The 14,496-nt window shown below is 35.3% G+C and overlaps 1 protein-coding gene across 5 annotated transcripts in view; it reads left to right on the top strand.

The window, feature by feature from the left end:
• Positions 1-5,039: 5,039 nt before the first annotated feature.
• Positions 5,040-14,496, top strand: part of spn-B (X-ray repair cross complementing protein spindle B) — a 35,361-nt gene continuing 25,904 nt past the window's right edge. For 2 of the 5 annotated variants that reach the window (XR_012408929.1, XM_073959037.1), the window contains exons 1-5: positions 5,040-5,170; positions 6,856-7,289; positions 7,345-7,476; positions 10,725-11,068; positions 11,136-11,339. Coding sequence is in view for 4 of the 5 variants with exons in the window: in XM_073959037.1 (XP_073815138.1) it covers positions 7,235-7,289; positions 7,345-7,476; positions 10,725-11,068; positions 11,136-11,339 (735 nt within the window). In the remaining variant the exon portion in view is untranslated. The remainder of the gene's footprint in view (positions 5,171-6,855; positions 7,290-7,344; positions 7,477-10,724; positions 11,069-11,135; positions 11,340-14,496) is intronic. The other 3 variants (XM_073959034.1, XM_073959035.1, XM_073959036.1) reach the window with 3 other exon arrangements.

The following is a 14,496-nucleotide window of genomic DNA, read 5'->3' on the forward strand; positions in this document are numbered from 1 at the left end:
TACCCAAAGACTACCTGATCTCAAGATAGACAATGGTATGGTTTAAAAGAAGATTCTTCCATGGTTTAATAAGAAAGGTTAGCCAAAGCTTTATGTCAATTTAAATTTTTTCATTCTAGTATTCCTAAAACTTCAAAACAATATACACAAACTGTGTATGTGTGTGTGGTGTTAGAATAAAATGCCAAACAATTTTAAAAACAATCGAATTCAATGATTTTTAAAATTATTTTTGGAACATTTGTATGGAAATAATTCGTCAGGTTATCATTGAAACAAACATTTTATCATATCCACAACTTGATTATGGGGAGAAACATTGGTCCTTCATTCATTTTTCGCGATTTTCATAAAATGCTCAAAATTGGTGTTGTAAACAAACCCACTTGTTGCTTAATTTTGAAGTTTTAGGAATTCAAGAAAAACAAGGGTTCTATAGATTTTTTTCATTTAAATCTACCTCTTTACTTATACCATGGATTCTTCCTAATCCGATAATCGGTGATGAATTTCAGTGGAAGCTTTGGTTACCAACAGCCATCACTCATGAGATACTTGAAAAGGCACTCACGTCCCTTACAGCGTGTCATGGGGGTATAACCAAAACGCTTGAAAGAATCAAAAGATTTTTCTATTGGCCAAACATGACCAGCCAGGTGAGACTATATGTCAAAAATTGCCAAAAGTATCAGGAAGCAAAAGCTAGCAACCAACATTTAATGCCTGAGATCGGGAAAGAAGTGATTACGGACAGACCTTTCCAGAAATTATACGTAGATTTTCTGGGGAAGTACCCCAGATCAAAAAAGGGGAATGCCTATATTTTCATTGTTGTCGATCACTTCTCAAAATTTACATTTTTGAAGGCCATGAAGGAGGCTAAGGCGGCAAATTTTGTCCAGTTTCTGATAGAAGAAATATTCCACAAATTTGGGGTCCCCGAAGTTATTCATAGTGACAACAGGGCCCAATTTGTGTCAAAAACTTTTCAATCCATGATCGATTCATACAAAGTTACCCATTTAAGGACTGCCTTCTACTCCCCCCAGTCCAACGCCTCTGAGCGTGTGAATCAGTCCGTGATCACCGCTATAAGGACATACCTAGAGGAGGATCACAGGGACTGGGACCTATATTTAAATGAAATTGAATGTGCGTTACGTAATTCTATACATTCCGCAACAGGAATGACGCCAGCTAATGACTAAGACAGACCATGAGTTGAAAGACCTCCAGAGGCATGAAAAACTCGAGATGATCAGAGAGAAAGTAAAAGAAAACCTCCATAGAGCTTATGGGAGAAGCGCGGATAGATATAACACGTGGGCCCGAGTAGTAAAATTCAGACCCGGTCAGGAAGTATATCGTCGGAACATTGTTCAATCTGACTTTGCGAAGCATATTAATGAACAATTTTGTAAGAAATTTCTTAAATGTCGGATTGTAAGACCGGTAGGGGCAAATATGTATGAACTAGAGGATCTTAAAGGACATCCCGTAGGTATTTATCATGTAAAGGATATTAAATCCTAATGTGCAATATTGTATTGAACCTGTGGTACTATTAGAACTAAGCATTTATGTTTGTGTTGTCCTAATAGTGTTTTGGTTTAGTATAATAGTGCAATATTTTGATTTAGTACCTGTGATAAATCAAGTACCTGATATTTGAATGTTCGTGAATGTCCAATTTTTAGACCATCCATAATTATACACTACTCCAGATTATACACCTTTCTTAATTATTCCTTTCCTAAGTATACCCTCGTCCTAATTATACACTGCTCCTGATATACACCTTTCTAATTCTACCTGATTCCTAACTCTTATGTTACACGCTGAAACTTTCCCATTATTTTGGCGTTCTTAGGTCGAGTTCCCCATTACAGTAATTTCATAAAATTACTTTTGTATGGAACTCGATCTATGAACGCCAAAATAATGGAAAAGTTTCGTATGAAAGTTTTAGCGTCTAACATAAGAGTAACCCTGCGTTTACAAATGACAGGACAGTTTACTTCATGTATTGATTGTCAATATCCCACAACTTGCCTGTGTGACGTAGGCGTCCCGACAACTGCAAAAACAGTTGTGAAATTTTGAATGAAAATCGTCGATTTCTTTTTGTTTTGCGTTCACATATTTTGTTTTTGTTCATGTTTTTTTGTTTTCAACACATTTCAATTATTATCTCACTTATTTTTACAAAAAATTTCAAAAATTTGTCTTCCCTACTGCCTGTGAAAAAATGATGGACAGCTGGGAGACAAACGACAAATGTATGTATGTGTTAGTAAATCAGAGTTGTATTTGAAGACAAACTGTCTGGTGTAAACGCCTAGTAAATATACACCACCCGGTCTTAAGAAAACATGCTTTTAAGCAAAAACTTACCGAACCCACGGTCCGAGTAAATCCCATCCTCAGTCGTAGGGGTTAAAGCATGGCGCAATTACCCAGGTAGTGGCATCGTAAAATTTTGAATATGTTATGTCAAAACTTTCTTTATGTTGTTGGGGAAATTAAAACAAAAATAATTTTTTTATAAAGGGATTTGACTTTTCATATTCGATCAGCTGGTGTGATACCACTACCTGGTGGTTCTGCCATGGGTTAAAGGTTCGAATCGTCAGTGTCAAAGCATATCCTAATGCCCAATAGCTACAATGAAAGGCACAATTCACCAAGTATCTGAACTTATGACGAAATACAATAAAGTACTTCCCTGATTATATTGCCCGGCTCATCTCAGGGCGTGAGAATTCCCCACTTTGGATATTAGTCACAATACATTCCACATGATTCACTAGGCCCATCGCACACCACCACTGCCGGCATACATTGGCCAGTGGTGGAGTTTTGTTGCGAGGCCCTTTAAATGCAAAGTCCAGCCCTGGACAGCAAAAAAAATTTGCGTGGGGGTACCTTAGAGGAGACCTTTTTTGCCTTCGTGGCGGTCTGAAAACCACGTCAAAATTTAAAAGATCCCTAGCCTCCGATTGCGGTAGAGATGGAGGAGCTAGGGATAGCTAATTATTAGTGAATGGGTTAGTATTTTTCTAATGAGGCACTTGCTACGTTGCAGGTTAGCCATGCCATGTTAGTGTTGTTAGTGTTAGGGGTGGCAAAAATTTGTTTGCATTTGCCACATAGTCGTGGTGGCAAATGTTTTGTTTCGAGGAAATCGTTGGGGTGTTGGCGAGGTAAGTGATGTGATGTGGGCGGGACGTGGGGTCACTAAGATGGTCTGATGACGGCCTAAGTAAAAAAAAGGAGGTAGTGATCATGGTTGGGCGGGCGATATATGGGTCAACAGTTGGGGGTACTGTAGGAGGTGATTCATCTTGTGTTAGTTAAGTGTATATGTTGTGTAGTCTTCATTAAATGATTGCTGCATGTCAGGAGTAGGGGTTGATGGGTTGGGACCACACCCAGAGAGGCGACAAAGCTAGTCGGTGCCTATAGAAAAATGACCCCCCTATTACAGATCATGTAACATCTTCTGCCAGACTATGAAAATTTTCATGTACGTGAAAATGAGTTTATAGGCAAGAGGTGTGAAGGGGGTGAAACTCTGTACACAAGGTTCTGTAATCTGAAATTATTCTTTGTGTTTAAATTCGTAACTCTCAAACCAATGTAAAACAAGGGAAATATCAACATTTTCATTTGATTTCATATACGTGTGTGGATGTCAATGAAATTTTAGAAGAAAATGAGAGTTTTCAATGAAAATGTCCATAGTCTGGCATAAGAATATGAAAATGTGAAATGAAAACTTTTATAAAGAAGAAAACTGTCAAATAAAAAAAAAAAAAATTATACAGAAAATATTTTTCATTTCAAATTTTCATAGAACAAGAATCCAGCCCTTGGACTTTGATTCGATAATAGGTCTGTTCAATAACTCAAAAGTTTTTACAAATTTGTACAAATTTTACAAAATGTTCCAGAACCTGCAAGAAGCTACTATTTTTACTACGATAACAAATTTTCCTTTATGTTATCGAAAAAAAATAGTACCGTTGTACTAAAATTTGAGCATTAAAAATGATGCACCACAAAACAGTTTGTGTTAAAAACCACCACAAATCTCTACTAACTAAAGCTGTAAACAGATACAACGTTTGGGTAAAGTTTTGTGTCGTTTTGGCCGTTTTTACACTGTTGGGCATGATGCCGAAAAATTCAAATTCATTTGAAATATATGCCGGCAAACAGATAAACGCTGGACTTTGGTATCGTCGTCGCCCTGTTGTTGTTGTTTTTCTCTAGACGCCCAACGCAAAACTTTAATCAAACGTTGTATCTGTTTTCAGCTTAAGCCCAAAAAAACACTACCAAAATGTGTAAAAACAGAAAAAAATTGTTACAACTGTTACAAAGAAAAAGAGAAATTTAAAAAATCACACATGCATGTTTTTCTATTTCTTTACTAAAATATTTTTATTCTATATTTTGAACACGATCTACCATCTAAATTTATTAATACTTTATTCGCTGCTCAATATATTGGTCTGTTCCCGTACTTTATAAAGTGGTAAAAGTCGTAAACGATTTTCATATAAATTTTGTATACGGAACGCAAAATGTGTAAAAGTGGTAACAATTGGTCTGTTCCTTTACTTTTGAAAGTGGCAAAAGTAGCAAAAGTTGTAAACTGCCCCATATGAATTGTATGGTGTCTGAAGTAAAGGAACACTTTTCGAGTAAAAAGTGGTAAAACTTGAAGATTCTTGCACGTAAAGGAACAGAGCTAATTGTAAAAACTTTTTAGTCTGGAACAGGGCTTATTACTTTTCGTTTGCTTTAAAAATGATGACAATAAACAATTTTTCTTAAAAATCGCTAAAACCGCTACCTTAAACAGCCAAAATCGCTACTGTAGTGGTTAAAAAGTGGTTGTTGTACGTCACAAATCACCACAAGTAGCGGGAAAACCACCAAGATGGCAACCCTGCTCTAAACCAATGTAAATAAAGAAGAAAGACAAAATAAAAACAAACAAAAATGATACATTCCTCTCTTCTTTCTCTTTTTAAACATTCCAGCCGGTCATGTTTTGATTTTACCCGCCGCCAATGTAATTTTGAAAGTTGCAATGAACCAATAGAAAATTAAATTTTAAAATTTAAATATTTGACCCTAAAAGGCAAGCAAAAGAATATAGGTATGTATCTCAACTATCACCGAAATTCATCGTGTGTATTTATCAAAATACTTAGCGTCAAGTACTTGAACTATAAGTGCAGTGATTCCGGATTACATCCTTTTATAATTTAGCCATTTATTAACCGATTTTAACAAATAATAGCTTATTCGAAAGATATTATTCACCCCTTTAAAAGAAAAAGGATCAATAGAAATCCGTAGTAAAAAATACGATATGCCCGTTTAAATTTTAAAATGTAAGAAACCCAGATACCCAGGAGTTAGAAACGCGAAGGACCCATTAAGAAGTCTGTCTGGTTACTTTCCCAGCAAAAATTGTCCAGCAAGAACTTTCTCAGAGAGTAAGGGGTTTTTATTCTCTTTTGCTAGAAAATTGTAAAAAGTAAACAACACCTTCCCAGCAAAAACCAGCAATCAATCAGCTGACTTGCCAAAACAGAACAATTTGTCCGCCAACAAAGGAAGCAAACACGTTGTATTTTATTAAAAATAAAAAAGAAAATGAAACAAAAAAGTATTTTCCACTTTACAAATTTGTTCTCCATAAAACAATACAATTAGACTATGTCATGATGAAATAATAAGGTGGCGTAAAACGGCCAGCTGATTGGTTTCAATCTGTCAAATTTTTTGTTATTGTGAATAAATTGTATGAAAACGTAAACAAACATTTTGACATATTGAAGAATTTTTGGCCAAAACAGAGTTGTATTTGTGCTACTTACGTGACCTGTTAAATAGATCTTGGACTATGTTACTTCCACAATAAAATTGTTTTTAATGTTCACAAACATAAATCAACAAAAAAATAAAAACCGCTGATTGATTGTTTTCAGCAGCCAAGATCACCATATACGTTAACGTGACTGCAACAACAACATATGTTCTCATTTTGTCTCATCTGCCGTGGTTTAGCAAAGCAATGGCTCGCTCAGAGACTAATGAACAAAATATTTTGAGCATCAATGGTTTTCAGGAAGAAGAAAAGCTTGCAAGTGCTTGCTAGAAGAAATTTGTCCAGCAAGAATTTGCAAGCTCTCAGTGAAAGAACTGTCAAAATGTCTCTCTCGAATCGCTCTCTTTTGATGGTTTTTTGTGTTAACAGACGACTTCCAGCAACAATTGGTACAAATTGTTACAAATTTTAGGGTAACCAGACACAGCTAAGGTTTCTTTCCTTCCACACAAATCGCCCCGGCCTAATGTACATACATATTTCCACAATAGCTTGCCTTCGGCCGGTAATCTAAGACTCCTATGGACATGGGCAAAAGTCTGCAACGCGAATTGAATTTTCTTTAAAATTATAAATTTGTCCCAATACTTGCACGGTACGAAATTTGTTGGAACTTTGAAGGCCTATACCTCTGGAAATATGGACTTCCCATAGTTAACCCATATTTCCCAATGACGCTTATTTTAGACTTTTCTCACAAAAATTAAAATTTACTGTACTGAGCCCCTCCGAAATGGTGTCAAGATCCATTTCTAGCTATATCCTTGATGTCAATCATAAAAGCGGTACTTTGACAAAGCTAACATATGATGAAAATGAGAATTTTGTGTGTATATGTATATTGTTGTATTAAGGACGAGACCTACCTGTGGCAAATGTAGAAGAATCGGATATGCATATCCAAAACCTAGGTCATGGCTCAAACTACTTCTTATTACTATTTTCAGCTTCGTTGTCTGTTCGGGTACATGTAGTCATTTGCGTAGCTGGAAAGTTTCCTTGCGCGTGTTGTGATATGTGTGTGCGGCCGGCCAATCAATTCCATTAAATCAATATTTTGGTAACTATTGTTCGATGAAATATCACGCAAAGTATATACCTAATATAAATATGTAGGCCTGTATGTGTTTATAAATAAACAAAAGTGTTAAAGTTTAGTGTTACAATTTTGCGCTATAATTGCTCATGCAATATTCATAGTGCCTTAAAACACGCAAACCTCTTCATCGTCTTATGTATGCCCATTGAGCAACTTCATGTGTAACTGTTGAAGGTAACAGCTAGAATTTGGAATTCTTTAGTTGTTAAATAAGTGAACAATTTGCGATGGCTGAATTTATAGACAATTTACCGGATGAAGCAAAACTAGTGGCTGAAAAAGGTTTGTTTTGAATTTTATTAAAATTTAATTTCTAATGTTTATTCATTTCTTTTAGGGAAAATCAAAAGTGCAGATCAAGCCATATTGACACCAACAGCCCATTTATTGTTGCAAGAAAGTTCTCCCCATGATATTTATGTACTTAAAGCGTCAGCTGCAAAAGTAGTGGCCAAAGAAAGTATAAAGGGTAAGTCATAAATAGTCATTAAAGTACTATCTTCAAGATTGTTTTTTTGAATAGACCTGTAGGCCTATTCTGTAACTTTTAACAACTATCGATATTGTTTAAATTTCTTTTGTTATTGTAACAACTACAAAACAAACAAATGAAATTGTTGTAAAATAAACAATGAGTAAATTTGTTAAAAAGTTACTGAATAGGGGGGCTGGATAGATTGACTCAGGTTACAATCTCCTACTTTCCTTAAAGAAATTTAAAAGGGCAGTTAGGGATAAACACTTCATACACCGGTGGAACGTGATGACTTTGTGAATCTTTAAATACATTGGAGGCGTACAAACGTGGCTTCAAATCCAACCGTAGTTTAGGGGAGTAGGTTATATCTTATATCTAGTCATAAAACCATAACTGTTCCTGTACAGAAAATACAGTCGAACCTCGATTATCCGTGAATAGAGATTGCGAGAAGCTCCAATATCCGTGATAGAAAAGAAATGTTGATCTTCTTTCCAATACATACCTCTATTATCCATTATAAACTCCATTATCCGAGAGTAAAAATCTACCTTCCTATTAATTTGATTTTTTTTAAAGGGTGAAATGCATAATATGAGACAATAGGAACCAAAAGAATATAAAATAGGGAGTAATCAATTGCTTTATTTTTTCGGAAAATGTTCTGCAGATGTAGATTCTTGAATGCTTAGTTTTATTTAATTTATTTCCGTTTTTATTGAATCAAGCTCGATGTCAATAAAACACTCAACATGATTCAATAAAACACTCAACATTTAATACAAAGGTCGAAGAAAACTCAACATTTTAATCATAATTCATTTCTTTCCTTTAACAAATATAAAGTGTGTCTGCGTACTCGATAATTTGTAATAATTATTACAAATTATATGTGTGTTCGTTTACTCAACATTTGTACAAATTGTTACTGGATGTTGTTCGTTTACTCTACAGTACAATGCAAAAGACCTTAGCCGATTACAAGAAGTTACTGAACTTGTACAAATTTGTACAAATTGTTGAGTAAACGAACACACCCTATTACTGAATGTTGTTTTTTTACACAAATGTTCAGTAAAAGAGAATGAATTGAGAAACTTGTTTTGAAATTTTTATTACTGAGAACTTATAATTTTTACTGAAGGAATTTTGTTCAGTAACATTTTGTAGCTTTAGGCAGTTGTCAAAAGTTTAAAATATTCAAATATCATAATCGTAAATATTAATCAAATTGAAAATTTTTACTGAATGTTGCCTTTTTACTTTTTTAATTTTTTCCTTTGAAAGAGTATAAAATGCTTTACTCTCTAAAAAGAAGTTACTGAGTAATATTTACTGAGAAAGTACAAGGACAAACCTATAATAAAACAAGTAAAAAAGCATTAAGTTCGGCCGGGCCGAACTTTTCATACCCTCCACCATAAAATATTCTGAACTAAAATGTTTATGTACATTTATGCTTCATTCGGGAGGCCCTTTTTTATGGTGCCTATATCTAACTATGTATGTTGACAATTTTTGGTGGGCTAGAAATTGGGAGGTACTGTTATATAGGGGTTATAATAAAACATGGGCCTATGTTGACAGTTTTTGATGGGAGCCTTTAATGTCAAATAACTCCTAATTCGGTTAAAAAATTTAGCTAGAATCTTCAAAATATCGAAAATCGGTACATAACGTGGGAACTTCAAATGTCATTAACAGCTAGTTCGGAGGTATCTGGGCTATACGAAAATATGAACTTAAATGAACCGTTATATGGGGGCTATACCAAAACGTGGACCTATGTCCACAAGTTTTGTCATATAAGTTTATTGACATTTAAGAACTTTAAATGTCAAATTATAGCTACATCGGTCTGAAAATGTAGCTACAAACGTCAAAACACCGCAAATCGGGGGTACCGTTATATGGGGGCTATACCAAAACGTGGACCTATGTCCACAAGTTTTGTTATATAAGTTTATTGACACTTAAGAACCCTAAGTGTCAAAATATAGCTAAATCGGTCTGAAAATGTAGCTAAAACTGTCAAAATACCGTAAATCGGGGGTACCGTTATATGGGGGCTATACCGAAACGTGGACCTATGTCCACAACTTTTGTTATATAAGTTTATTGACATTTAAGAACCCTAAATGTCAAATTATAACTACATCGGACTGAAAATGTAGCTAAAAACGTCAAAATACCGCAAATCGGAGGGTACCGTTATATGGGGGCTATACCAAAACGTGGACCTATGTCCACAACTTTTGTTATATAAGTTTATTGACACTTAAGAACCCTAAGTGTCAAGTTATAGCTAAATCGGTCTAAAAATGTAGCTAAAAACGTCAAAATACCGCAAATCGGGGGGTACCGTTATATGGGGGCTATACCAAAACGTGGACCTATGTCCACAAGTTTTGTTATATAAGTTTATTGACACTTAAGAACCCTAAATGTCAATTTGTAGCTATATCGGTCTGAAAATGTAGCTAAAAACATCAAAACACCGTAAATTGGGGGGTACCGTTATATGGGGGCTACACCAAAACGTGGACCTATGTCCACAACTTTTGTTATATAAGTTTATTGACACTTAAGAACCCTAAATGTCAAATTATAGCTAAATCGGTCTGAAAATGTAGCTGAAAACGTCAAAATACCGTAAATCGGGGGGTACCGTTATATGGGGGCTATACCAAAACGTGGACCGATATATCCCATCTTCGAACTTGATCTTCCGACGGCTAAAAAATGGTATTCCCCAATTTTCAGCGAAATCGGTCAACAAATGCGACCTGTATGTTGCGAACGGACGGACGGACGGACGGACATGCATAAATCGACTCAGAAAGTGATTCTATGTATATCCCTAGAAGAAACTATGGGTCTATCTCGCTTCCTTTTGTATGTTACATACAAATGCACTAACACATAATACCCCTTACCACATAGTGGTGTAGGGTATAAATAGCACCGACAAATATACTTGTACAAATTTGTACAATGCTATGTCATTTTCCATGAAAATATTTTCGAAAACTGCATAAAAACATTGACTCCATTATCCGGGAAAATCGATTATCCGTAATGCCTCCGGACGAGGCCATCACTGATAATCGAGGTCCGACTGTACTTTATAAATTTCTTCCTTTTTCCGACCTCTGGCGGAGCTAAGTACATATGTAAATTGTGAATTATTATCACGTGAATTAAGATTTAATAAATAAATTAAACATAGTATACTTTAGTTTCAGATCTTCTTGACCTTCCCTACTGTATGAAATGGTCACGTTTAAGTTTTGGCTGTGATTCTTTGGACAAATGTACACGAGGTGGTATTGTAACACGAGGAATTACGGAAATTTGTGGCGTTGCTGGTTCGGGTAAAACACAATTGCTTTTGCAGCTATCACTAATGTCTCAGCTTCCATTGGAATTTGGTGGACTGGCTGCAGGAGTTGCTTTTATTTGTACAGAACATACATTTCCCTCCAAACGATTATATGAGCTTTCTAAAATCTTCGCCCAGAAGTATCCTGCATTGAATATAAACTATTTGGCCAATGTCCATGTACAACAAATACACAACAGCGTACGTATACGAGATAAATTAATAGAGTTTGAAATCAATACTTTAGGAATTAATTCTACATTTCTAGGAACAATTATTGAAATGTTGTAGCGACCATTTGCCAACCTTAATGACTTCAGAACGTATACGTCTTATTGTTATTGATTCAGTGGCTGCGGTGTTTCGTACGTATACAGATTTAATTCAACGTGCTCGAGATATGCGTAAATTGGCAAATTGCCTGCTTAATTTGGGCGACAGATATAATTGTGCAGTTATTTGTGTAAATCAAGTAAGTGTTTGGAATATGTATTATTTCTCTATTCGATTATTGGGAAGCAACAATTTGAACTCAAAATTGAACTTATATTACAATGGGGGTTTATGGTGGAATGACCAACTTAACTTATCTTCTACAAAATTACCTCAGATTAGGTTCAAAATCAGATATAAACTACACTCAACTAGTAGATTGGAACTGAAATATCGAGTATTTCAACAGAATTGGCCACACAAAGTCTAGAAGCTCGACTATATCCTTCAGATGGATGATTAATTCCGTTGATATTTACCATTCTTAAAAACACTATTTTCACTTGTGTTGAAAATAAAAAGCTAAATTCAGGCATAATCATCACATTTCAACGAAATTTTACATAAATATAGCTGACAGTTGAGTTAAAGCTTATTTAAGCTTTATCAGAAGGATAAAAACATAGATTTTTTTGACAGCTTGTTCTCAGATAAAATCAGTTAGAGCGAAATTTTATTTGAGATCAAGCTGCCTATATTTTTACGACAGTATATACATGTCGTCGGCGCATACCGCATTTATCTGCGACAAGCTGAGAAGTAGAATCAATGTCCTCAAGGCCAAGTTCGTTTTCTCCTTGCAGTACCAGGCTAAGTGTTACCCTGGAAGACATTCTAACTATCATATGATAAATTGGACGTCAAAATCCTCTAAATCCATTTACCACTCATTACGGTGAAACTTGGGTTAGTAACACTTATATCGTACTTTATCCTATATACGGCATAAAATGATTGTAAAAATCCACAAGGTCTCCGAGTGTAGTAGATGTTTTTATGATTGCTACGAGTCCATTTAACTAATCCAACCGCTTTTGGATTCATACATCAGTCTCATTTGCACCCATTTCGCCGACCGCTGCCTTGGGTGACCAAGGAATAAATATATTTATTACGTACTGTATAAGTTCTACCTTCCTGAAATTCCACACCCTCGGGTTCTATCGTCGTTGACATATGTGATAGGTTAAAGTCTACATAGCTGATTAAGTGCAATTCTTCCATCTGAGGAATATGGAAATATCCGCCGCTAAATCCACTGCTATGGCCGTTCAATACATGGACGACAGAAATTTTAATGAAAATGATATTTTTGAGACTTTTTAAGCATTGTTTAATAAAAAACTTTATTCTCTAAAACCTTTAATTTTCCTGTAATCGGGCTTTCTTTTTTAAGTCCCGATAACTTTGAAGGGTAATATAGGTGTATTCTTCCATGTCAATACCTTGGTTTTTGATTGAGAAAATACTCTTACTATACTCATAACTAATCCCTTACTTTATATGAATGTAACATTTATGATTAAATTTTTATCGCTTATTTAAATTGTTCATCAAAAGCCGAAAATTACAATGTCGATTTTTTTGAATTGCTTGGGTTTTAGGCCAATTGCGTTTAAATGTATAGGTCAAATGAAGCTTTATAAGCGTGAAATGACAGATAACAGACAATACTATAACAAAATCCACAAAAAATATTCGAAAAAACCAGAGTTTTACGTCAATTTTTGAAACCATTTTTTGTGGCGTTTAAACGACCAGTGGCTTTATCTGGGTTGATGCAAAGACTTCCCCCACCCAAACACGTCAGGCGAAGATCTCGTGATCTAGAGACAGAGGCCCAAAGAGAACCTTTAGACCAACGAGCCTATCAATCAGGCTTGGGTAGCATTAACACTGATGCAGTCGCGCAAGCTGTACAGATTTACATTGTGAATGCCGTACTTGAGTACCAACCCCCATCCATCGCAGCAGAAGAACGCCAGCTGACAAGGCAAATACTAGTTGTTTTAGATCCGGACACTGCAGACCCGAATTGATGCCATACGACACTTTGCGTTTGTTTCCTGATACTTTATTATGCCGCATTCTGGTCAGATTGTTTGCACGGTGTCATCGATCGGTACCCTACCTATGACTCTACAGTAGTCGACCCACTGTCGTTTGTCTAATTACGTTAGATATCTAACCATACAGTGACTTGTAATAAGGCCCACAGTGATATTCATCCCTAACCGATCGAGTGAGAGAGGGAAAATGGTTCTATGTTAGGAGATCGTAGGTCATATTGCTTTGGAAATCCTATATCTAGGTTCCAGATGTCGTCTGCTGTGCACCTTGCCAAGGTAGATATCACGGTATTTGCCGTTCGATGGCCTAATCTTGTTGTTGTTGTAACAGTGTTTTTTATTATGTTTGTGTGTTCGTTTTTCGGTTCAATCTGGCTCTGGGTCTATCTCCAGTCCCAGTAAAATGGCTGCTTCGATGGGATGAAGCCACAGATCCACTGGAGTTAGATGAGTAGGTTTGTCGGGACAGTTAAAAAGGTGTTTTGTGTCGTGCGGGTCCATGCCGCATACTGGTGTATTGCGCGGCGCGATCGATTTCCGCCCAATACGAATTTAGGCTTATTTAGGCGACTGCAATATCCAGAGCGTAGTTGAGCCAAAACTACTCTGGTTTGTCGTGGCAGCTGACGCTCCAAGGACTTTATTAACAATATATTTGCTTGTGTACATTAGGGTTATGACTTTTTGTAATTTTTCCTCAAAAATGATTTCCTGTAGCAGGGATGAATGAACTTTTGCCTATTAATCACTATGCTATCGTTTATTCCATTGAAATATAAAAAAAGTTCACGCACAAATCGATTTTAAAAAAATATTTTTTTGAAAAAATATATGAAATGAAAAAAAAATGTTTTTCAAAAAATTATTTTTTGTTGCACGGATGAATAAATATAAGCCTACTAATATCTATAATAACGTTTATTTCATTCACATATTAAAAAAATCGCGAAAAAAGTCAATTTGAAAAAATTTAAAATTTTTTGTTTTTTGTTAAAAAATTATATTTTTGAATAAAAGAGTTTACGACATTTTTACTATTCTCAGAATTGAAGAAAAATAGTGAGAAATAAATTTTATGTCATTTTAATTATCTCATGTGGCTCTAAAGTTTATTTTCAATTATATATCTGTTTTCAGTGACTTCAAAAAATTGTCCATAATTTTGATAAAATCAAATTTTAAAATCATTTTGTGCGTGAGGTTTTTTCACCGAATCACCTTATAATTAAGATTTTATGTAATCTTATGGCAAAACTCATCACGCTATGGTACAGGGATATGAGGTTG

The sequence above is a fragment of the Musca autumnalis genome, unplaced genomic scaffold, assembly GCF_047663935.1.
Source record: "Musca autumnalis isolate F117 unplaced genomic scaffold, ASM4766393v1 scaffold_1, whole genome shotgun sequence".
Lineage (NCBI taxonomy): Eukaryota > Metazoa > Arthropoda > Insecta > Diptera > Muscidae > Musca > Musca autumnalis.